At 41.2% G+C, this 25,474-nt stretch overlaps 1 protein-coding gene across 2 annotated transcripts in view; it reads right to left on the bottom strand.

Annotated features, from left to right (window-relative positions):
- TRPM7 (transient receptor potential cation channel subfamily M member 7) overlaps window positions 1–25,474 on the bottom strand; it is a 128,143-nt gene that overhangs the window by 86,368 nt on the left and 16,301 nt on the right. For both annotated transcript variants that reach the window (XM_023227224.3, XM_023227225.1), the window contains exons 2-4: window positions 18,750–18,829; window positions 12,807–12,845; window positions 3,104–3,302 (exon numbers count right to left, since the gene is read on the bottom strand). In XM_023227224.3, the coding sequence (XP_023082992.1) occupies window positions 3,104–3,302; window positions 12,807–12,845; window positions 18,750–18,829 (318 nt within the window). The remainder of the gene's footprint in view (window positions 1–3,103; window positions 3,303–12,806; window positions 12,846–18,749; window positions 18,830–25,474) is intronic.

Below are 25,474 nucleotides of genomic sequence, written 5' to 3'. Positions count from 1 at the left end.
CACAGTTTTTTCTCATCAGAACACGGAGGCAGGCAGAACAATGTAGAGGTTAAAATGGTTTTTGTTGTTGTTATTTGTTTTATAGGCAAGGTCTGGCTCTGTTGCCCAGGCTAGAGTTTGGTGACATGGTCCAGGGCTCACTGCAGCCTCGACTTCTTAGGCTCAAGTGATCCTCCTGCTTCAGCCTCCCAAATAGCTGGGACTACAGGCGTGTACCACCATGCCTAGCTAATATTTTTGAATTTTAGTACAGACAAGGTCTCACTATGTTGCCCAAGCTGGTCTCAAAGTCCTGAACTCAAGTAATCCTCCTGCTTAGGCCTCCAAAAGTGCTGGGAGTACAGGCATGAGCCACCACGCCAAGGTTAAAATGTTCAAATCTAAATAAATAATAACTATATTTTAGGGGTATAAAATAAACAAAATTAAAATTTATGCTGACAAGAGCACGTAAGACTTAAGAGAAATAAATGCAGTTTCAAATCTTCCAAAGGTGCCTGCATTGTTGAAAAAGTGGTAAAGGATAATTTTATAGTACAGTCATGTGCCACACATTTTGATTAATGATGAACTGCATGCATACATGCAGTGGTTCCATAATATTATACCATATTTCTGTACCTGTTTCTTGTTTAGATATATTTAAACACATATTTCCCATTGTGTTACACCTGCCTACCATATTTAGTACAATAACATGCCATAGAGGTTTACAGCCTAAAAGCAATAGGCTATACCATATAGCCTAGGCATATAGTAGACTATACCATCTAGGTCTGAATACACTCCATGGTCTCCATGGTGCTAGCATAACGAAATTGCTTAACACATCTCTGAGAACATATCCCCATTCTTAAGTGATGCATGACTGCACATAACAAGTTAAAAAAATGCATTTTATCAGCCAGGCGCGGTGGCTCACGCCTGTAATCCCAGCACTTTGGGAGGCCGAGGCAGGCGGATCACGAGGTCAGGAGATCGAGACCACTCTGGCTAACACGGTGAAACATTGTCTCTACTAAAAATACAAAAAATTAGCCAGGTGTGGTGGCGGGTGCCTGTAGTCCCAGCTCCTCAGGAGGCTGAGTCAGGAGAATGGCATGAACCCGGGAGGTGGAACTTGCAGTGAGCCAAGATCGCGCCACTGCACTCCAGCCTGGGTGACAGAGCGAGACTCTGTCTCAAGAAAAAAAAAAAAAAGCATTTTATCACATTTATTATAGTATTATTTTTCTTTTTCCTTTTTTTGAGACAGAGTCTCGCTCTGTCGCCCAGGCTGGAGTGCAGTGGCGCGTTCTCGGCTCACTGCAACCTACACTTCCAAAGTTTAGGTGATTATCCTGCTTCAGCCTCCCAAGTAGCTGGGACTACAGGCTCGTGCCACCATGCCCATCTAGTTTTTGTATTTTTAGTAGAGATGGGGTTTCACTATGTTGGCCAGGCTGATCTCAGGTGATCCACCCACCTTGGCCTCCCAAGTGCTGGGATTTCAGGCATCAGCCACCACGCCTGACCTATAATATTCTTTTTCTTTTTCTTTTCTTTTTTTTTTTTGAGACGGAGTCTCGCTCTGTCACCCAGGCTGGAGTGCAGTGGCCGGATCTCAGCTCACTGAAAGCTCTGCCTCTCGGGTTCACGCCATTCTCCTGCCTCAGCCTCCCGAGTAGCTGGGACTACAGGCGCCCGCCACCTCGCCCGGCTAGTTTTTTTATATTTTTTTAGTAGAGACGGGGTTTCACCGTGTTAGCCAGGATGGTCTCGATCTCCTGACCTCGTGATCCGCCCATCTCAGCCTCCCAAAGTGCTGGGATTACAGGCTTGAGCCACCGCGCCCTGTCTGGTAATATTCTTTTTCTAAAGAATAGAAAAAGAGGCCGGGCATGGTGGCTCATGCTTGAAATTCCAGCACTGCAGGAGGCCAAGGCAGGCGGATCACGAGGTCAGGAGATGGAGACCATCCTGGCTAACACAATGAAACCTCGTCTCTACTAAAAATACAAAAAATTACCTGGGCGTGGTGGCACACACCTGTAGTCCCAGCTACTCTCGAGGCTGAGGCAGGTGAATCGCTTGAACTCAGGAGGCAGAGGTTGCAGTGAGCCGATATCACACCACTGCACTCCAGCCTGGGCAAAAGAGTGAGACACCATCTCAAAAAAAAAAAAAAAAGAAAGAATAGAAAAAGAATGTATAGTAGGCCTTTTGTATCCGTGGGATCCACGTTTATGGTTTCAACCAATGGTGAATCAAATATATTCAAGAAAAAAAACTGAGCCTATACTAAACACGTGTAGACTTTATTTACTTGTCATTATTCCTTAAACAATGCAATTAAACAACTATTTACGTTGTATTGGGCATTTTATTAATTTTTTTATTTTAAGTAGAGATAGAGTCTCACTATTTTGCCTAGGCTGGTCTCCAACTCCCAGCCTCATGCCAGCCTCCCACCCTCTAAAAAGTGTTGGGATTATAGGCGTGAGCCACTGTGCCTGGCCTATATTAGGTATTATAAGGAATCCAGAGATGATTTAAACTATGTAAGAGAATGTGCATAGATTACATCCACATACTATGATATCTGTAGACTTGGTATCTGAGGGAAGTCCTGGAACCAAGCCTCGTGAAGGATGACTGTATAAATAATATGCTAATAAAGGAGTAAGAAAATAATAAAAAAAAACTTAATCCAAAATAATACAAGAAAAAAAACAGAACAAAGAAAAAAGCGAGACAAATAGATAGCTAATAATATAATGGTAAATTTAAATTTAAATACACAGCAGACAACTTTTTTAAAAACAAAAGATACCTCTTAAACGTAAAAGGTTAAAACCAAAAAGGAAGAAAAATGGCTTAACTATACTGATTCCAGAAAAAGCAAACCATGTCAAGAAAAATGACAAGAAACAAAATACATTTTATAATGATGAAAGGTTCAATCCACCAGAAAGATACAATTCTATATTTGTATGTACCTTTGTACTTTAAAATATGCAAATAAATTACTGAGACCAACTTTTAGTCAACGTTGCTACACAAATTGTGATGTTTATTATTTAAATAACAACATAAATGAAGAAAAATCCAATATGTGACATACCTTAGCTCTGTAGGAATGAGAACCCCCTTGAAAATTTATGACTCCATAAGCATCCGTTGGGCTCTGTTCTGTATGCTTTTCCACAGACCATTCTTCTACTGCCTGATTTAAATGGTCACCCAATTTCACATCTGAGTATTTCATGGCAAGACTTGCAGTAAAACATGCATGTTGCTTGACCAAGCGACCACAAAAACACCTAAAAGAAAAAGGTGAGATGATTAAAATACCTTTCAAAGAATTAGAGTCAATGAAAAAATGAAATTAAAAATAAATGAACTGACAAATAGTATAAAAATAAGCTTTTTGATTTTAGGATATCTATGTATTAATACCTTCATTATAGCACTGAAATAGTATAATTAGTCTAAGATGAATTCATCATCTGAATTTAACGTGAGGCATCTACAAAACATGGTATAGGCATATAACAGAATAGCATTTACACCGGGTGTGGCTCATGTGGGTAATTCCAGCACTGTGGGAGGCCAATGCTGGAGGACCTCGAGGTCAAAAGTTCAAGACCATCCTAAGAAACACGACAAGACCTTGACTTGACAAAAAAGTTTTAAAAATTAGCCAAGTGTGGTGGCATACACCTGTAGTCCCAGCTACATAGGAGACTAAGGTGAGAGGCTTGCCTGAGCCCAGCAAGGATGCAGTCAGCCTTGGTCACACCACTGTACTCCATCCTAGATGACAGAGCAAGCAAGACCCCAACTCAAAAAAAAAAAAAAAAGAAAAGAAAAAGAAATACCATCCAATAATAAAGAGAAATGAATGAACCACTAATGATACAGAGAATGGATGGATAAATCTCAAAATCATCATACTGAGTAAAAGAACCTAGACACCAAAGATTATATATTTACATGATTCCACGTATACAAAATTCAAGAAAATGTGAACTAATCTATACAGTGACAAAAGGGTGATCAACGGTGTCTGAGGCTGGGGTACAAATACAGATGGCATTCTACCCAGAAGTACATACTAAACTGTAACACCGAAAGTAGGAATCTAATGGAGCTGGGCAGTCTTACTGATTTGATACAATCTTAAAATCAGATCAGAGTTTGAAGAAGCCAAGGCAGCTTAGAGTTTGTGAGGTAGAAAACAAAAAGAGGAGGGAGCTACAACGAGAAAGTTGCAAATATCTGCAGAAGGGCCTCCTTAAGCATGTGGAAGAATAACTACTTGGCCAGGCATGGTAGCTCACACCTGTAATCCCAGCCCTTTGAGAGGCTGAGGTGGGCAGATTACCTGAAGTCGGGAGTTCGAGACTAGCCTGGCCAACGTGGTGAAACCCCGTCTCTAATAAAAATACAAAAAATTAGCTGGGCATGGTGGCACACACCTGTAATCCCAGCTACTAGGGAGGCTGAGGCAGGAGAATCACTTGAACCTGGGAGGCAGAGACTGCAGCGAGCAGAGATCGGGCCACTGCACTCCAGCCTGGGCAAAAGAGTGAGACTTGGTCTCCCAAAAAATAAATAAATAAATAACTACTTAAGGCAAAGTTAAAAGCTACTAGACAGCAACTGCTGAAACAATTTCTGAAGCTCATAAAGGGCAGGGAACAGTTTATGTTCCCACCAGCCAGAGTAGAGATCTCATAACACAGAAGGCTTATGATAGAGTCCTCAAAAAAAGTATCATTAAATTAGAAGCACTAAATTAGACCTAGACAGGCCAGGCACGGTGGCTCATGCCTGTAATCCCAGCACTTTGGGAGGCCGAGGCGGGTGGATCACGAGGTCAGGAGATTGAGATCATCCTGGCTAACACAGTGAAACCCTGTCTCTACTAAAAATTTTTTTAAAATTTAAAAAAAGACCATGCTTCGGGCATGGTGGCTCATGCCTATAATCCCAGCACTTTGGGAGGCTGAGGCGGGAGGACTGCTTAAGCCCAAGAATTTGATATTAGTCTGGCAACATAGTAAGACTCTGTTTCTAAGAGAAAAAAATTAAAGAAAAAAAGACTATGTAGAAAAAAAATATGAGCATGATGAAGGCCAACATAATGAAACCCCATCTCTACTAAAAATATAAAACATTAGCCAGATGTGGTGGCACGTGCCTGTAATCCCAGCTACTCGGGAGGCTGAGGCAAGAGAATTACTTGAACGCAGGAGGCAGAGGTTGCAGTGAGCCAAGATTGCGCCACTGCACATCCAGCCTGGCAACGGAGCAAGACTCCTTCTCGAAAAATAAATAAATAAATAATAGTAATAATAATTTTCCAAATAAAGTTTTTGAAAATTTCATTTAAAAAATAACCTACACTTCTACCATAAAAACTAAAAATATCCTGGCTAACCCAGTGAAATCCCATCTCTACTGAAAATACAAAAAATTAGCCAGGCACAGTGACAGGCACCTGTAGTCCCAGCTACTCGGGAGGCTGAGGCAGGAGAACAGCATGAACCCGGGAGGTGGAGCTTACAGTGAGCTGAGATCGCGCCACTGCACTCCAGCCTGGGCAACAGAGCGAGACTCTGTCTCAAGAAAAAAAAAAAAAAAAAAAAAACTAAAACTAAGAGCAAATTAACCTCAAAGTAAGCAGAAGAAAAGATATGATAAAGAAAACAGAATGGGCCGGGCACGGTGGTTCATGCCTGTAATCCCAGCACTTCACAGGGCTGAGGCGGGTGGACCATGTGAGGTCAGGAGTTCGAGACCAGCCTGGCCAACATGGTGAAACCCCCGTCTCTACCAAAAATACAAAAATTCACCAGGTGTGCTGGTGGGTGCCTGTAATTCCAGCTTCTGAGGAGGCCGAGGCATGAAAATTGCTTGAACCCAGGAGGCAGAGAGAGGTTGCAGTGAGCCAAGATTATGCCACTGCACTGCAGCCTAGCTGACAGAGTGAGACTCCACCTCAAAAAAAAAAAAAAAAAAAAAGAACACAATGAAACAGAAAAGAGAAAAACAGTGGAGGAAAGCAAGAAAACAAAAAGCTTGTTATTAAAAAGATAAATAAAACTGATAAACTGAAGTCAGAATAATGAGAAAAATTAAACAGGAAAAAAATTAACACTCCAGCCTGGACAATACAGCAAGACTCTGTCTCCAAAAAAAAAAAAAAAATCATTAATACACCTTCCCACAAAGAAAATTTGAGGCCACATGCCTTCACTGGTGAATTTCATCAAATATTTAGGAGGAAATATCAATTCTACACACATTCTTCCAAAAAAACATAAGTGGGTACATTTTCCAATTCATTTCATGAGGTGAAAGTCATTCTGCTTTGGAAAAAAACAAAAACAAAATAAAACCAGCCTGTAATTCCAGCTACTTAGGAGGCTGAGGTGGGAAGACTGTTTGAGGCCAGGAGTTCTAGATCAGCTTGGGTAACAAAAGAAACTCCCTCTCAAGAAAAGAAAAAAGAAAAAAAGGCAAAGTATTAGCATTACAAGAAAAGACTAGGCCAGGCACAGTGGCTCGTGCCTGTAATCCTCCCACTTTGAGAAGACAAGGTGGGAGGATCACTTGAGCTCAGGAGTCAAGACCAGCCTGACAACATGGCAAAACTCCTTCTCTACAAAAAAATACCAAAATTAGCCAGGCACGGTGGCATGCACCTGTGGTCACAGCTACTTGGGAAGATGAAGGGGAAAGATCACCTGAGCCTGGGAGGTGAAGTCTGCAGTGACTGTGCCACTGCACTCCAGTCTGGACCACAGAATGAGACCCTGTTTCCCCACTCCCCCGAAAAAGAAAAAAGAAACGGACATGGTGGCTCACACCTGCAATTCACCTCTTAAGGAGGCATAAGTGGGAGCACAGCTTTAACCAATGAGTTCAAAACCTGCCTTGGCAACACGGCGAGACCCTGTTCTCCACAAAAAGGAAAACAAGCACTAGACAAAACTGAATGTCTATTCATTATAAGCATTGTCAGAAAACTAGGAAAGGAGGAAACTTCCTCAACAGAGATAACATAATACTTATTAAATCTTATAAAGAGTACCACTACATGCTAAGTCTTGTGATTCATTCTAGCTAAATCATGGAATCAAGGTGGGGTCTCGGAGATTCCTGACACAAACGTGAACAAAATATATGAGATAACTGTTTCAGGCATTAAACAAGAAGAAACATGGAGCTGTGATTCCTGAAATGAGGGAAATACATAAGGTAAACCCCCATGATTGCACAAGCTTGGGGGAAACTTCTCAATCATAGAGATGACACCTAGGCAGAAAATGGTAGTCACTGAGCCAAGTAAGGAAGTAGAGAACAGAATTCTAGGCTGTTGAAACAGCTGGAATTTGTAGCAGAGTACCAGAGAAAAGGGAGCCATAAAGACAAGAAGGAAAAAAATCTCACATGGGGATTCACCATGGGTCTTTGGCTATGGTCTAAGGTGGATCTATGAGAGATTCCGTGATGCCTAGCGGCAATCACTTGCTGTGTGTGGGTCTGATAACTGGATCCTAAAGATCTGGAAGACACAGCAGTTTTAGTTCAGCGTGAAAAGACGTAACTGAACCCCTTGAACACTCAGTTCAGACCACAAAAAAAGCTGTAACTTAAAAGGAAGTTCCACATCCTAGAACTAAGTTCAAAACAGAAGTAGAACTGTCCTAACAAAGAAAAAAATCAAACCTGAATGGACAACGGAATCTGCCAATAATTAATTTAATCACCTGTCAGAAAGAAACCAAACACTCCTTACAGGAAAATTATTTACTCCAGAACAACAATATATATTAAAAAATTACTGGCCGAGTACGGTGGCTCACACCATCCCAGAACTTTGGGAGGCCAAGGCAGGTGGATCACCTGAGGTCAGGAGTTCCAGACCAGTCTGGCCAACATAGTGAAACCCCATCTCTACTAAAAATATAAAAAATTAGCCGGGCGTGGTGGCACACGCCTGTAATCCCAGCTACTCAGGAGGCTGAGGCAGGAGAATCGCTTGAACACAGGAGGCGGAGGGTGCAGTGAGCCAAGATCACAGCACTGCACTCCAGCCTAGGCAACAGAGCAAGATACCATCTCGAAAACAAACAAAAAATAGATACATTTAAAAGATGAAGAAAAAAAAGCAGTCACCAGAAACAGACCCTAAATGATGCAAATGTTGGAATCAGTAGACAAAGACTCTGATACAGGTGTTATAAACACGCTGAAGGACATACAGGAATAGACAGTCATAATGAGAGTGCACAGGGTACATCTCAACAGTGAAATGGAAACTATAACAAAGAATCAAATAGCAATCCCAGCACTGAAAAATGTAATGTGTGAAACGAAAATTCACTGGATGGGGCCAGGTGTGGTGGCTCACGCCTGTAATCCCAGCACTTTGGGAGGCTGAGGTGGGCGGATCATGAGGTCAGGAGATCGAGACCATCCTGGCTAACACAGTGAAAAATTAGCTGGGCATGGTGGCGGGCACCTGTAGTCCCAGCTACTCAGGAGGCTATGGCAGGAGAATGGCGTGAACCCAGGAGGCAGAGCTTGCTGAGCCAAGATCGCACCACTGTACTCTAGCCTGGGCGACAGAGCGAGACTCTGTCTCCAAAAATAAAAATAAAAAGAAAAGAAAAAAGAAAATTCACTGGATGGACCAGGCGTGGTGGCTCATGCCTGTTATCCCAGCACTTTGGGAGGCTGAGGCAGGCGGATCACGAGGTCAGGAGATCAAGACCATCCTGGCTAATGTGGTGAAACCCCATCTCTACTAAAAAAACACACACACACACACACAAAATCAGCCAGGTGTGGTGGTGGGTGCCTGTGGTCCCAGCTACTCGGGAGGCTGAGGCAGGAGAATGGCATGAACCCAGGAGGCAGAGCTTGTAGTGAGCTGAGATTGCGCCACTGCACTTCAGCCTGGGCGACAGAGTGAGACTCCGTATCAAAAAAAAAAAAAAGAAAGAAAGAAAATTCACTGTATGGACAAAACAGCATAATGGAGACTGCAGAAATAAGAATGAGTGAACCTGAAGACATCAATAGAAATTATTCAATACATCAGATAAAGGAAAAAGAAAGTTAATTTAAAAAAAAAAACCTTCCTGGCCGTACGCAGTGGCTCATGCCTGTAATCCCAGCACTTTGGGTGGCCGAGGCGGGCGAATCACAAGGTCAGGAGTTCTAGACCAGCCTGACCATCAAGGTAAAATCCCATCTCTATTAATAACACAAAATAAGCCGGTGTGGCGGCATTCACCTGTAATCCCAGCTACTTGGGTGGCTGAGGCAGGAGAATTGCTTGAACCTGGGAGGCAGAGGTTGCAGTAAGCCAAGATTGTGCCACTGCACTCGGGCCTGGACAACAGAGCAAGGAAAAAAAAAAAAAAAAAAACCTTCTCAATTAGGTAAAAAATGTGAACGTGCAAATACTTATGCAGGCAGAGTAAGTACAAAGAGAATCACTCTTAGGCATATCTAGATATGCTGCTAAAAACCAAAGGAATAGAAAAAAAATCTTTAAAGTAGCTAGAGAAAAAAAAGACCCATTCCATACAGGGAGACAACTACTGTATGACAGCTGCCTTCTCATTAGAAACAAAAACTACAAGATAAAATAATGACATCTTTAAAGTGCTGCAATGGGCCGGGCACAACAGCTCACGCCTGGAATGCCAGCCCTTGGGAGGCCAAGGCGGGCAGATCACAAGGTCAGGAGACCAGCCTGGCCAACATGGTAAAACCCCATCTCTACTAAAAATACAAAAAGTAGCCAGGTGTGGTGGTGTGCGCCTGTAATCCCAGCTTCTTGGGAGGCTGAGGCAGGAGAGTCACTTGAATCTGAGAAGCAGAGGTTGCTGGGAGCTGAGATCATGCCACTGTACTACTCCATCTAGCCTGGGTGACAGGGCAAGACTCCATCTCAAAAAAAAAAAAAAAAATCCTGCTGCAATAAAATAACAACCCAGAATTCTATGTCCAATGAAAACATTCTTCAAACATGAAAATAAAAGAAACATATTTTCAGATAGACCAAACTGAGAAAATTCATGTTCAGTGAAGCGGCACTATATGAAATGCTAAATAAAGGAAACTCTTTGGCCTCGTCAAACAAGAGACACCAGGTGAACCTCACCATCTATAAGAAGAAATGAATAGGACTGGAGATGGTTAAGTATAGGGGCAAATATGAAAGACTGTCAGGTCTTTTTGTTGATTTTTTTTTTTTTTGAGACACGGTCTTGCTTTGTTGCCCAGGCAGGAGTGCAGTGGTGATCAGGGCTTACTGCAGCCTCAACTTCCCGGGCTCAAACAATCCTCCGGGCTCAAATGATCTTCCTGCTTCAGCGTCTTAAGTAGCTGGGACTACAGGTATATGCCACCATGCCAAGATTTTTGTGTGTGGTTTTCTTCTTCTTCTTCTTTTTTTTTTTTTTCCTGTAGATACAGGGTCTCAACTCTGCTACCCGGGCTGGTCTCAAACTCCTAGGCTCAAACAAAACAATCCTCCTGCCTCAGCCTCCCCAGGTGCTAGAATTACAGGCATGAACCATCACATCCAGCCTGTCAGGTTTTTTGTTTTTGTTTTTACGGACTTCTTTGAAAAACTCTTTAACACATCTAAAATAAACTCATTCTATATATTTTTATTCCTAGCCTACCACCCAGAGACCTTCTCTTCTTCCTCATACTTCCTCATCAGACCCTACAGCATATTACAATTTACTCAGTTGCCTAAGAAGGAAATGTAGTTACCATGCTCAAGTCTTCCCTTGTCTTCACATTCACCAAATCCTGTTGCATTTATCTCATTAATCCCTTCAAGTATGCCTACTTCTCTTCATTGTCAAAAACATCTTACTTCAGGTTCTCATCTTTTTGCCACAATCACTCCAAAACTTTAGCAACTGGTCTACTTTCTTCCAATCCAATCTAAAAAAGGAAACTACTCTTACAAAAAAATAAAATCGGCCGGGCGATATTGTCAGAAGTCAGGGACCCCGAACGGAGGGACCGGCTGAAGCCACAGCAGAACATAAATTGTGAGGATTTCATGGACATTTATTAGTTCCCCAAATTAATACTTTTATAATTTCTTATGCCTGCCTGTCTTTACTGCAATCTCTGAACATAAACTGTGAAGATTTCATGGACACTTATCACTTCCCCAATCAATACCTTTGTGATTTCTTATGCCTGCTTTTACTTTAATCTCTTAATCCATCATCTTCGTAAAGTGAGGAGGATGAATGTCGCCTCAGGACCCTGTGATGATTGCATTAACTGCACAGATTGTTTGTAGAGCGTGTGTGTTTGAACAATATGAAATCTGGGCACCTTAAAAAAAGGAACAGGATAACAGCAAAGTTCAGGGAACAAGGGAGATAGCCTTGGACTCTGACTGCTGGTGAGCCAGGCAGAACAGAGACATATTTCTCTTCTTTCAAAAGCAAATAGGAGAAATATCGCTGAATTCTTTTTCTCAGCAAGGAACATCCCTGAGAAAGAGAATGCGCCCTGAGGGTAGGTCTATAGACTGCCCCCTTAAGGCGGCTGCCTTTTACGGTCGAAGCTGAAGGGATGAAATAAGCCCCGGTCCCCTGTAGCGCTCCCAGGCTTATTAGGATGAGGAAATTCCCGTCTAATAAATTTTGGTTTGACAGGTTACCTGCTCTCAAACCCTGTTCCCTGATAAAATGTTATCAATGACAACGCATGCCCAAAACTTCATTAGCAATTTTAATTTTGCCCCGACCTGTGGTCCTGTGATCTCGTGATCTCATCCTGCCTCCATTTGCTTTGTGATATTCTATTACCTTGTGAAGCATGTGACCTCTGTGACCACACCCTATTCATACACTCCCTCCTCTTTTGAAAATCACTAATAAAAACTTGCTGGTTCTACGGCTCGGGGAGCATCACGGAACCTGCCAACGTATGATGTTTCCCCTGGACACCCAGCTTTAAAATTTCTCTCTCCTGTACTTTCCCTTTATTTCTCAAACCAGCCGAGATGCTTAGGATTTTTCCCCAATAGGGCATGGTGGCTCACACCTGTAATCCTAGCACTTTGGGAGGCTGAGTTGTGTGGATCACCTGAGGTCAGGAATTCAAGACCAGCCTGGCCAACATGGTGAAATCCCATCTCTACTAAAAATACAAAAATTAGCGGGGCATGGTGGCGCGTGCCTGTAATCCTAGCTACTCAGGAGGGTGAGGCAGGAGAATTGCTTGAACCCGTGAGGCAGAGGTTGCAGTGAGCCGAGATTGTTCCACTGCACTCCAGCCTGGGTAACAGAGCAAGACTCTGTCTCAAAATAATCATCATCATCATCATCTAGCACGTTATTAACTGCCTGTACAATATCCTTTTAACACGAAATCAAAAGTACGTGCAACAAAAAGCCTTGCAGAGTAACTGAAACTCTCATTTTTCTAGGCCCAAATCTCTTAAATCTCCATCTTACATTCTGCAGTTTCCTGACAGAACCATGATGTCTTTCACTATCAGGCCTTCCCACACACTGCTCTCGCTGCCTAAAATTCCTGTCCTTCAACTTCTGCCCAATGGACACAACTTTCCAACTCTTCTTAGGCAGCTTCATCTGAGTTTCAAACAGCTTTGACTGACCCTTCACCTTCCAAGTCTAGGTAAAGTACCCATCAAATATAATAGCATGTGAGTTTCATGCCACTGTGTTCTAACTCATATTTCTAACAGATTAGTTTTATTTATTTTTGAAATTTGTGCAGTATAGTTACATTAAACTTACCTGACGAGTTGCTGACAAATTTGACATCCTGGAAGGCATCTATTGAACATAAAAAGGTAAATAAATTATTTCAGGGGAAAAACTTTCTGATTTTAAACTAAACTATATAAAATACATAAAGTACAAAGAAAAATTATATACCTAGCTTAATTTTTCAGTAGATACCATAGATCACGTATACCTTGATTTACAATTCAAGTAACTATTTTTTAACTGACAGTTTCAATATTTTTAATATAATTAGTTGTGATATAAAATCCAGAAACTATAAAAGACCGACTGATTTAACTACATAAAAATACAACACTTATATGTAGCAAAAATCTATCAGTAATAAAGTCTAAAGACAAACAGAAAAAAAAATTGCAAAGGATTAGTTCCCTAATATATAAAGAGCTTCCTCAAATCAATTTTTCTCTCTTTTTTGAGACAGAGTTTCACTCTTGTCGCCCAGGCTGGGGTGCAATGACGTGATCTAGGCTCACTGCAACCTCTGCTTCCCAGGTTCAAGCAATTCTCCTGCCTCAGCCTCCTATGTAGCTGAGATTACAGGTATGCACCACCACGTCTGGCTAATTTTGTTTTCTTTTTCTTTTTTTTTTTTGAGACAGTTTCTTTCTGTCACCCAGGCCGCTGGAGTGCAGTGGCACAATCTCGGCTCACTGCAATCTCCACCTTTCAGGTTCAAGCGATTCCTCTGCCTCAGCCTCCTGAGCAGCTGGGATTACAAGCATGTGCCACCATGCCTGGCTGATTTTTGTATTTTTAGTGGAGACAGGGCTTCGTCATGTTGGCCAGGCTGGTCTTGAACTCCTGACCTCAGGTGATCTGCCCGCCTCAGTCTCCCAAAGTGCTGGGATTAGAGGCGTGAGCCACTGCATCCAGCAAATCAATTTTTAAGATCCAATATTATAAAGGAAAACTAAATGAACAGATAGTTCATAGTGAAAACACACATATAAAAAGATTGATTACAAAAGATTTTTAAAGCATATTTTAAGATCCTATCTTAGCCGGGTATGGTGGTCCACACCTGTAATTGCAACACTCTGGGAGGCGCAGGTGAATTGCTTGAGTCCAGGAGTTTAAGACCAGCCTGGGCAACAAGACAAAACTCTGTCTCTACAAAAAAATACAGTGGTACAGGCCTATAGTCCTAGCCACTAGGGAGGTTGAGTTGGGAGGATTCCTTGAGCACAGGAGGTCGAAGCTAAAGTGAGCCATGATCATGCCCCACTGCACTCCAGCCTGGGAGAAAGAGTGAGAAACTGTCTTAAAAAAAAAAAAAAAGACACTATCTTGGTGAGAATACAGAGTCTGGTATCTGTGGGTGAGAGTATATATTTATACAATCCTTATGGAAGGCCATTTGGCAATATCCGTCAAAATAAAAAACACTGACTCACACACACTAATTCCAGTTCTACAAGCACAGGCTAAAACACACCTGTAGTATACATATAAAATGAAAATTGTACAAGGTACAATTGTACTGCAGCATTTTTTTTCCCTAACAGCCAAAAGAAAAAGTGAAAATACCTAAAATGTTCAATAAGGGATTACTAAAACAAATTATAATTCAGACATAATTAAATAGGTAGCAACAATTAAGAACAAATTAGTGGCTGGGTGCGGTGGCTCACGCCTGTTAATCCCAGCACTTTGGGAGGTCAAGGCAGGCAGATCACGAGGTCAGGAGGTCAAGACCATCCTGGCTAACGGGGTGAAACCCCATCTCTACTAAAAATACAAAAAATTAGCTGGGCATGGTGGCGGGTGCCTGTAATCCCAGCTACTCAGGAGGCTGAGGCAAGAGAACGGCCTGAACCCAGGAGGTGGAGCTTGCAGTGAGACTGCGCCACTGCACTCCAGCCTGGTCGACAGAGCGAGACTCCATCTCAAAAAAATAAAAAATAAAAAAAGAACAAACTAGTGATCACCAAGATAAATTACAGACACAGTGGGGCTACACTACATATTTTAAAGGAGGAAGCGGGATAATCATCTGTTTGGACATGTAAAGACTATATCTAACTTTCTGGAAGACATTCCAAGGAATGGATAACATCAGATTTTTTATTAGCAAGGTAAACTTATAGCTAAAGCACAGTAGTGGAAAGGAGACTTTCACTTACAGCATTTGGTACCTTTTAAATTATGAACCAAGAGTGAATTATTAAATCATATAAAATTAAGAGTTCAACTAGTGTAGAAAGAAGTGACCAACTAACTGTTTGTAAATTATGTCTCTCATGAATGGTTAAAGGTAGGGACACTTAGTAACAGCTTTGGATTTCTTTAATACCTTGAGTGCTTTTATTACTTCTATTGCAAAGTGGAATTAATAAAACTATAGAAAACAAACTCCTTAATGATAAAATCTTTTTTTTTTTTTTTTTTCTTGAGACAGAGTCTCACTCTGTCACTGAGGCTGGAGTGCAGTGGCACCTTGTCGGCTCACTGCAACCTCCATCTCCTGGGATCAAACAACTCTCCTGCCTTAGCCTCCTGAGGAGCTGGAATTACAGGTGCCCACCACCATGCCCAGCTAGTTTTTATATTTTTAGTAGAGACAGGGTTTCACCATGTTGCCAGGCTGGTCTCAAACTTCTGACCTCAGGTGATCCACTCATCTCAGCCTCCCAAAGTGTTGGGATTACAGGCGTGAGCCACCACACCTGATCAACAAAATCTATTTTTTTAATAAAGCAAAACAACAATTTCTCTGGAAGAAAAATAGTATTTTATTTTAGAACTGGAACACTGAACCATGGAGGCTTAAATACTAATCCCATCTTTATGAATAGCCATGTGACTTGGGAAATGTCATTTATCCTCTTGTTGGGAAATGTGATATGATGTAATAAAACATATCTTTAATAAGTAGTAAGAAATCAGAATAAATCATAGAATCTAATGACTGGAAGAGATGTTAAGATTATCTGTTTTAATGATCCAAAAAGAACTAATCAAAAAAATTTACAGAATTTATTTAAAAATTGAGAGATATTTAAAAAACATAAAATATGTTCTCAATAGTAAATAAATGCAAATCTAAAATATATACTATTATAATTACTGTCAATTAAAAATAAATAAACGTATGCCAGGCACGGTGGCTCACTTTGGGAGGCTGAGGTGGGCGGATTATCTGAGGTCAGCAGTTCAAGACCAGCCTGACCAACATGGTGAAACCCCATCTATACTAAAAATTAAAAAAATTACCTGGTCGTGGTGGCACATGCCTATAGTCCCAGCTACTCAGGTGGCTGAGGCAGGAGAATCACTTGAACCTGGAAGGCAGACTGCTTGCCTCAGTCTCCCAAAGTGCTGGAATTATAGGCATGAGCCACCATGCTCAGCTTAAAAAAATATATATATATACCTATATATACCTTTTTCTACTTACCACATTTTCTTGACGGTGATGGAAAATGTTACTCTAGTCATTACTCAGTAAAGCAGACAATCTCATTCACTACTGGGTGATCATTTATATTGCTTTAATACTTTTGAAAAGATTTTAGCATTACATAACCTAAGGGGGGAAAATCTTAAATACAAAAAGGTTTTATCCACAAAGATCTTCATTGTGGCCTAATTTAAATTTAAAATGGCTAAAAATTGAAAACAACTAAAGTGACCAATAGGAGAATAGGCATATAAATGGTGGTATACACAATAACAGAATATTAACTACCATTCTTTTTTTTTTTTTTTGAGATGGAGTTTCACTCGTTACCCAGGCTGGAGTGCAGCAACGTGGATCTCAGCTCACTACAAACTCTGCCTTCCAGTGTCAAGCGATTCTCCTGCCTTAGCCTCCCAAGTAGCTAGGATGACAGGTGCGTGCCACCATGCCTGGCTAATTTTGTATTTTTAGCAGAGAAAGTGTTTCACCATGTTGGCCAGGCTGGTCTCGAACTCCTGACCTCGTGATCCGTCCACCTCGGCCTCGAAAGTGCTGGGATTATAGGTGTGAGCCACCACACCAGGACTATTACTACCATTCTTATAAAATATCCGTAGTATGAAAAGCAGGTACAACATTTTGTGTATAGACTGAACGTAGCAATACTTAAAAACAATACACTGAGAAAAAGCTAAAAATAAAACCACCAAATGTTATTAATAATGACAATCTTAATGTATTGAAACCCTATTGATCCAACTTTCTGTTTCTCAAAAGTTTTTAAAATGTATCATGCACACTACACTTTCAATGGAAATGTGTTTGTTGGGAGAGATCCATTCAAAGTTAGAATTTTTTAAAATGTTAAAGAGAAATTTTAAAAATCAAATTATGTAAATTTACATTTATGTAATTTAACAAAAGGTTTTGGAAATGCTACTCGACAAATATTTACTATGTACCCACTATAAACAAGAATAGTGACATATTCTATAATATAAAGAGACATCAGTTAATAAAAATTGTCTATTTAAGCTATGTTTTTCTAAGAATTATATATCTAATAGAAACGAAAGTTGCAGAGAAGGTAAATGGGTAGAGAATACAGTGTGATAGGAGATGGAAAAGGAAAGAAGATTCAAAAATCTTGCAAATACTTTTGTCAATTAATTTTCATTTTTTCTAAGTGCCCATGAAGAGAAGTGCTCTATAGGTTAGGAAATAACTACATCTTAGATTTCCTTGTTTAAGTTTTTTTCTATCTTTAGGCCTCAGAAAAAAAAGAAAAATTTGCTGGGTGCGGTGGCTCACACCTGTAATCCTAGAACTCTGAGAGGCCAAGAGAGGTGGATGACCTCAGGTCGCGAGTTCAAGATCAGACTGGCCAACATAGTAAAACCCTGTCTTCTAAAAATACAAAAACTAGGGCCGGGCGCGGTGGCTCACGCCTGTAATCCCAGCACTTTGGGAGACCAAGGCGGGCGTATCACGAGGTCAGGAGATTGAGACCATCCTGGCTAACACGGTAAAACCTAGTCTTTACTAAAAATACAAAAAATTAGCCAGGTGTGGTGGCACACGCCTGTAGTCCCAGCTACTTGGAAGGCTGAGGCAAGAGAATCACTTGAACCTGGAAAGCAGAGGTTGCAGTGAGCCGAGATCGAGCCATTGCACTCCAGCGTGGGCAACAGAGCAAGACTACATCTCAAAACAAACAAACAAACAAACAAAAACAACTAGCCAGGCGTGGTGGTGCACGCCTGTAATCCCAGCTACTCAGGAGACTGAGGCAGGAGAATCACTTGAACCCAGAAGGTGGAGGTTACAGCGAGCTGATATCACACCACTGCACTCCAGCCTGGGTGACAGAGCAAGACTCTGTTTCAAAAAAAAAGTTAAAAGAATAATTTTGGCAAATATGCTTAAGTAAATATTTCATGAGCTCAACTTTTTCTTCAGTTACTAAGTTAATATCCTTTAATTTTATTTTTTTTCTATTATCAAAGTCATTTCAGAGACCAAAGACACAGACACCTATAGTCTCTGATAATGGATTTTCCAGTAAATAATGATCTGTATCCATATATTGGCAAATAAAAAGAATGACTATTAGGTTCACATTGCTTTCTTCAACATGAACCATAGTGTTGGATACTCAGTAGATGCCCAATAGATACACAAATTTAAGTTTGAAATATCAGTGAATCCATTAAAAAAAAAAGAGAGAGAGACAGTCTTAACTGCCTTACCTTTGTAAAACACTACACTATGATCTGAGGGAGTTTACAGATGGAGGAACACTTCAAGGAAGAGATTGTATGCTGTAAATGGCATTAAGAACTCCAAAATACTGATATTCAATGCTGTTTCCTCCTCCCAATCCCTCCCAAATTAAATGATTAGCAGTAACTATAAAAAGTAACAGTAACTACAAATAATGTATTTAGTAGTTTTTGTTTCCAATAAAGAAATAGCAATATAATTTACACTAAAATTTCTAGAGATCCCAGAAGTAACAAAGGTGTGCTTACCTGTGAGGGTCCTTGGAACTCGGTATAATATATACACATTCCCTCTTGGTCAAAGTGCTTTCTATCCAGGATTTCTGGGACTAAAACAAAATGTTTTAAATAATTGTTTAAGTTAACCCACTAAATAAGAAGGAAACAATTTCATTATGAAAACATAAGCTTTTTTTTGTTTTTTTTTTTTTTTGAGACAGAGTTTTGCTCTTATTGCCCAAACTGGAGTGCAATGGTATGATTTTGGCTCATCATAACCTCCACCTCCCAGGTTCAAGTGATTCTCCTGCCTCAGCCTCCTGAGTAGCTGGGATTACAGGCATGTGCCACCACGACCAGATAATTTTGTATTTGTTTAATAGAGATGGGGTTTCTCCATGTTGGTCAGGCTGGTCTCAAACTCCCGACCTCAGGTGATCTGCCCGCCTCGGCCTCCAAAAGTGTTGGGATTACAGGCGTGAGCCACCGTGCCCAGCCCATAAACACTCCTATACTACATAATTTTTTATTTACTATTCATTACACACTATAGTCTGAGGATGGCACCCCAAAATGTCAGAATAATTCCATTTAAATCCCAAGTGACTTAGATTATTAAATCAACAGTACTGTATAGACACTATTGCTTCAAAGAGTCAAACAGGAGGGAAGCCAAGTTTGAGATTCCCACTATGAACCAAAAACCTTAAGAGGGGCTGGTATTATTCTAGGATATGAGCCATTTAAAAGACAACTAGCTGGGCACAGTAGCTCACACCTGTAATCCCAACATTTTGGGAGTCAAGGTGAGAGTATCATTTTAGCCACCGAAGTCAAGGGTAGCCTGGAAAACATGGTGAAATCCCATCTCTACCAAAAGCTAAAAAATTAGCCAGGTGTGGTGATGTGCTCCTGTAGTCCCAGCTATTTGGAAGTCTGAGGCAGGAGGACAGCCTAAGCTGAGGAGGCTGAGGCTGCAGTAAGCCATGATCAGGCCACTGCACTCCAGCCTGAGTGAAAGAGTGAGAGACCTTGTCTCAAAAAACAAAACAAAAAAAAATTGAAAAAAAGACAATTAAAAGTGATAGATTTGGCTGGACGTGATAGCTCACACCTGTAATCCCAACACTTTGGTAGGCCAGGGTGGGCGGATCACGAAGTCAGGAGACTGAGACCATCCTGGCCAACATGGTAAAACCTTGACTCTACTAAAAATACAAAAATTAGCTGGGCGTGGTGGCATGTGCCTGTAATCCCAGCTACTCTGGAGGCTGAGGCAGGAGAATCGTTTGAACCAGGGAGTGAACCAGGGAGCTGGAGGTTGCAGTGAGCCGAGATCGCACCACTGCACTCCAGCCTGGCGACAGAGCAAGACTCTGTCTCAAAAAAAAAAAAAAAAAAGTGATAGATTTATAAAAAATAAAACTCAGCTACATTCCATTTCTAAATAAATACCTAAAGCATAAGGGCATGGAATGGTTAATGATACAGGAATAAAAAGACATAAAGCAAATTCTAATTAGAAGGTAGTGTCAGAAAAATGCACGAAACACATCAATAGGGATAGAGCAGGTTATTACAAACGTTAAATCTGCCAGATTGCTATGACAATCTTAATTATGATTAACCAAATAAAAGTGTCAAAATAAATAATGGGAAAAAATTAATAGCATTAGACAAATCTAGGCTCATAGTAGAAGATGAACACATTTCCCTCAATACTGAAAAGTCGATCAAACAAAAACTAATAGCAGAAGCCAGGAATGGTGGCTCATGCCTGTAATCCCAGTACTTTGGGAGGCAGGAAGACTGCTTGAGTCCGTAAGTTCAAGACCAGCTGGGTAACACAGCGAGACTTAATCTCTACAAAAAAATTAAAAAGTCAGCCGGGTATGGTGGTGCACACCCATAGTCCCAGCTACTCAAGGGGCTGAGGTGAGAGCATCACTTGAGCCCGGGAGGTCAAGGCTGCAGTGAGTCACGATCACACCACTGCAATCCAGCCTCGTTGACAGAGCAAGACCTTGTCTGAAAAATAAATAAATAATCCGAAATATTCAGAAAATTTTAACAACATGTTAACAAGCTTCATTTAATAAATATATGCATGCTTCTATATATTAGAAACAGAAGATCCATTCATTCTTCTCAAGCACACATGCGACATTCATAAAAATTAATCACGGGCTGGGCACGGTGGCTCATACCTGCAATCCCAGTACTTTGGGAGGCTGAGGCGTATGGATCACCTGAGGCCAGGAGTTTGAGACCAGCCTAACCAACATGGTGAAACCCATCTCTACTAAAAATGCAAAATTAGTCATGTGTGGTGGCACACATCTGTAATCCCAACTACTGAGGAGGTTGAGGCAGAACTGCTTGAACCCGGGAGACGGAGATTGCAGTGAGCCAAGATCACGCCATTGCACTCCAGCCTGGGTGAAAAGAGTGAAACTCTGTCTCAAAAAAAAAAAAAAAAATTGATCATGTGCTTGACTATAAGATTCAACAAATTTCAGATACTGAGTATCTTGCACATCATACTGATCACAATGCAATTAATGTAATATAAATAAAATTTTTAAACCACCAATATTCAACACTTTATATAACTTGAGGATCCGAGAAAAATTCATAATTAAAAATTTTAAATTCTTATAAGTGAATAACAGTGAAAAGTCTATGCATTTGAAAACCTATACAATGCAATCTAAATGCTACACGTAGAGGAAAATGTATAGGCTCAGGTGATTACATTGGAAAATGAAGGCTGGGCCAGGTGCGGGCTCACACCTGTAATCCCAGCACTTTGGGAGGCCGAGGTGGGCAGATCACTTGAGGTCAGGAGCTCGAGACCAGCCTGACCAACACGGTAAAACCCGTCTCTCCTAAAATACAAAAATTAGCAGGGTGTTGTGGCGGGCATGTAATCCCAGCTACTCGAGAGACTGAGGCAGAAGAATCACTTGAACCTGCAAGGCAGAGCTTACATGAGCCCAGTCGTGCCACTATACTCCAGCCTGGGCAACAGAGTGAGACTCTCTCTCAAAAAATAGTAATATTTTAAAAAGGCTGAAAATTAATGAGCTAACTCTTGGACTTTAAAAAATATATTGAAAGAATAAAGTCAAAGGAAAGAGATAAAATTAAAGAACAAAATCAGTAAAACAGATTTTAATAAAATAACAAGATAAGCGAAAGTTAAAAGTTGGTTCTTAGGTTAACAAAACTGGTAAACCTTTATGAAGACTGAACAAGAAGCCAGGCAGATCACTTGAGTCCAGGAGTTTGAGACCAGCCTGGGCAATATGGCAAAACCCCATCTCTACAAAAAATACAAAAAATTAGCCAGGCGTGATGGCACGTGCCTGCAGACCCAGCTACTTAGGAGGCTGAAGCCAGAGGATCGTCTGAACCCAAGGAGCTTGAGGCTGCAATGAGCTGTGACCATGCCACTGTACTCCAGCCTGGGTGACAGAATGAGAGGAGGAGGAAGGGAGAAAGATGAAAAAGAGGAAGAGGAAGAAGAAAAGGAAGAGGAAGAAGAAGAAGAAAAAGAGGACGGGTGCAGTGGCTCACACCTATAATCCCAGCACTTTGGGAGACTGAGGCAGGCAGATCACCTGACATTGGGAGTTCAAGACCAGCCTGACCAATATGGAGAAACCCCGTCTCTACTAAAAATACAAAATTAGCCAGGCATGGTGGCGCATGCCTGTAATCCCAGTTACTTGGAAGGCTGAGGCAGAAGAATCGCTTGAACCTGGGAGGCGGAAGTTGCAATGAGCCAAGATCATGCCATTGCACTCCAACCTGGGCAACAAGAGCGGAACTGTCTCCAAAAAAAAAAAAAAGAAGTGGTGGAGGTAGCAGCACAAGTAATAGTAAGAGTGAAAAGATGCAAGGTAATTTAAAAATAAAATAGAAAATAACAGGCTGTTCTGCCTGTGGAGTAGCCATTCTTTTGTTTCTTTACTTTCCTAATAAACTTGCTTTCACTTTACTGTATGGATTCGCCTCAAATTCTGTCTTGCACAAGATCCAAGAACCCTCTCCTGGAGTCTGGATCAGGACCCCTTTCCGGTAACATCTTTCTGGCGAACCATAAAGGGATGATACTGAGGAGACCCCTGACCCAAAGGAAATAGACTCTAGCACCAACTGGCCGACTTTGGGGGTGTCTAATGGCAGTTATGGGGAAATACACAGCTCTCTGCATGTCTGGATCAGAGAAGCATGCTCTTGGTCCCCTAGAAGCTGTGCCTCATTACTAGGCACTAGAAACTGAATGCTTTCCCCGCCCTGTTCCTCCAAGGGCTCTACCTTGAAGCCAGTAATCCAATTAAGAAATTGGCAAATGAAAGACCTTACAACTGATGGATCTCCTGTCTATATATTTATATGTCTTGTGTGTGTGTGATACGAAAGAGCTTCAGCTGCTTTAAAAATAAGTGCTTTTGGCTGGGCGCAGTGGTTCACGCCTGTAATCCCAACACTTTGGGAGGCCAAGGTGGGCAGATCACTTGAGGCCAGGAGTTTTGAGACCAGCCTGGCCAACACGGTGAAACCCCATCTCTACTAAAAATACAAAAAATTAGCTGGGAGTGGTGCCTTGCACCTGTAATCCCAGCTGCTAGGGAGGCTGAGGCAGGAGAATCGCTTGAACCCAGGAGGCGGAGGTAGCAGTGAGCCAAGACTGTGCCACTACACTCCACCCTGGGCAACAGATGCAAACTCCGTCTCCCTCCAAAAAAAATAAGAAATAATAAAATAAAATTGGAATTTGTCTATAAGGTTTTATTAAGAACTGGGTTTCACATATCAATAATGCACTAATCCAACAGTAAAATTTGGCTTATTGATATAAAAATCATACAGGAAACACTGCCAAATATGAAATGGTGTTTGGCTTTCTTTGGGCTGCATTTGTATAAATACGTCATTGGTATGCGTTCCAAAATTATGAAAAGCTCCTATAATTGTGATATGATTTAATGCACCTTATCAGTAATAATTATGATTATTATGTTAAATTATTGTGTGCCGCAAAGGTAACCAAAATTCTTTGTCAATTGTGTCTTTGACTTTGGCTGTCCTAAGACTTTTTATCATCAACATACAACCTTTGTCATGTTTTCATCCTCTTCAAAAGGTGGTTTATAATCAGCTATAGGACTTTCACAGGTGCTCTTAAATGCAGGTTTCTGATAACTTTGGAGACTCTAACGTTAGAATAAAGCAAAAAACATTCAGGACTCTCATGGAGGGCTGGAATGTTCACGTGTATCAAACAGAACAGGAGTTAACTTCATGGACTGAAATAAAGTAAGACTAATCTTTTTCACTTTTTTGCTTAAAATGTTGCTGATCCTTTATTCTGTTTTTCAGAATCAAGGAAACTTTTGAGCTATTGACAGCTATTAACAATTGGGTAAAGTATACTCCTGTGGACAAAATGTAGAGCATATTTTTTTCTCTCTACCCGATTTCTCCAAAATTTGGAGACTATGAGTATTCTTAACCTATGGCAATAGATTTGTTTTTGTTTTCTGAGACAGAGTTTTGCTCTGTTGCCCAGGCTGGAGTGCAGTGGCACGATCTCGGCTCACTGCTACCTCTGCCTCCTAGGTCCAAGTAATTATCCTGCCTCAGCATCCCAAGTAGCTGGGATTACAGATGCCCACCACCACACCAAGCTACTTTTTGTATTTTTAGTAGAGACAGGGTTTCACTATGTTGGCCAGGCTGGTCTCAAACTCCTGACATCAAGTGATCCACCCGCTCCAGCCTCCTAAAGTGCTGGGATTACAGGCATGGGCCACTATAGGTATTTGTATAAAGTGCAGTAAGAATTGGTTTTCTTTTGCAACAAGACACAACTGGAGAAACTGGTTATTTTACCAAGGCTTTAACTGGAATGGTGTGCTTTCCTTTAAGGAATCAGACTTGACTTGTAGAGTCAATTAAAAGTCGTTTGGGAAAACTGACCTCATACCTTGTCTACACAGTCCCTGCACAGGGTTCTTGACCTGTGGTAAGTAAAAAATGTCACTTTTTCACAGGCCCAGAAGCCCCAAGTTATCTTGGGACCTCAAGAGGAGAGAAAAATTTACCCAACACATAAAGGTATTTGAGGGTACAAACCCACAGCTGAGGCCAGGCGCAGTGGCTCACGGCTGGGCGCGGTGGCTCATGCCTGTAATCACAGCACACTGGGAGGCCAAGGTCGGTGGATCACCTGAGGTCTGGAGTTTGAGACCAGCCTGGCCAACATGGTGAAACCTCATCTCTACTAAAAATACAAAAAATTAGCTAGGCATGGTGGTGCGCACCTGTAATCCCAACTACACAGGAAGCTGAGGCAGGAGAATCACTTGAACTCAGGAGGTGGAGGCTGCAGTGAGCCAAGGTCATGCCAGTGCAGTGCACTCCAGCCTAGGCAACAGAGTGAGACTCTGTCTCACAAAGTAAAAAAAAAAAAAAATCCATGCTGGGCTCAGCTTTAAAAGTCTTATCTGAGATTCCTTATGGGACAGAGTTCCATCAAAGCCAATTTCAAAAGCCTATGTGAAAAATAATTATTCTTGTTGCACTTTATACAGATAATCTGGCCAAATATAACAAAGCAAATCGGTCGTACTATAATTTGTCTTTAGTAAAAATGGGACATTGGAGAGAGAAAAAAATTGTTTTTTGAGAACTATGGTACACCCGTCAGTAGATTCTGGTCTCATCAGTTGTTTTTGAGTTTTTTT

This window comes from Piliocolobus tephrosceles, chromosome 6 (genome assembly GCF_002776525.5).
Source record: "Piliocolobus tephrosceles isolate RC106 chromosome 6, ASM277652v3, whole genome shotgun sequence".
In the NCBI taxonomy this organism is placed as follows: domain Eukaryota; kingdom Metazoa; phylum Chordata; class Mammalia; order Primates; family Cercopithecidae; genus Piliocolobus; species Piliocolobus tephrosceles.
Note: the sequence above shows the minus strand (reverse complement) of the source record. Positions and strands in the feature narration are given on the sequence as shown.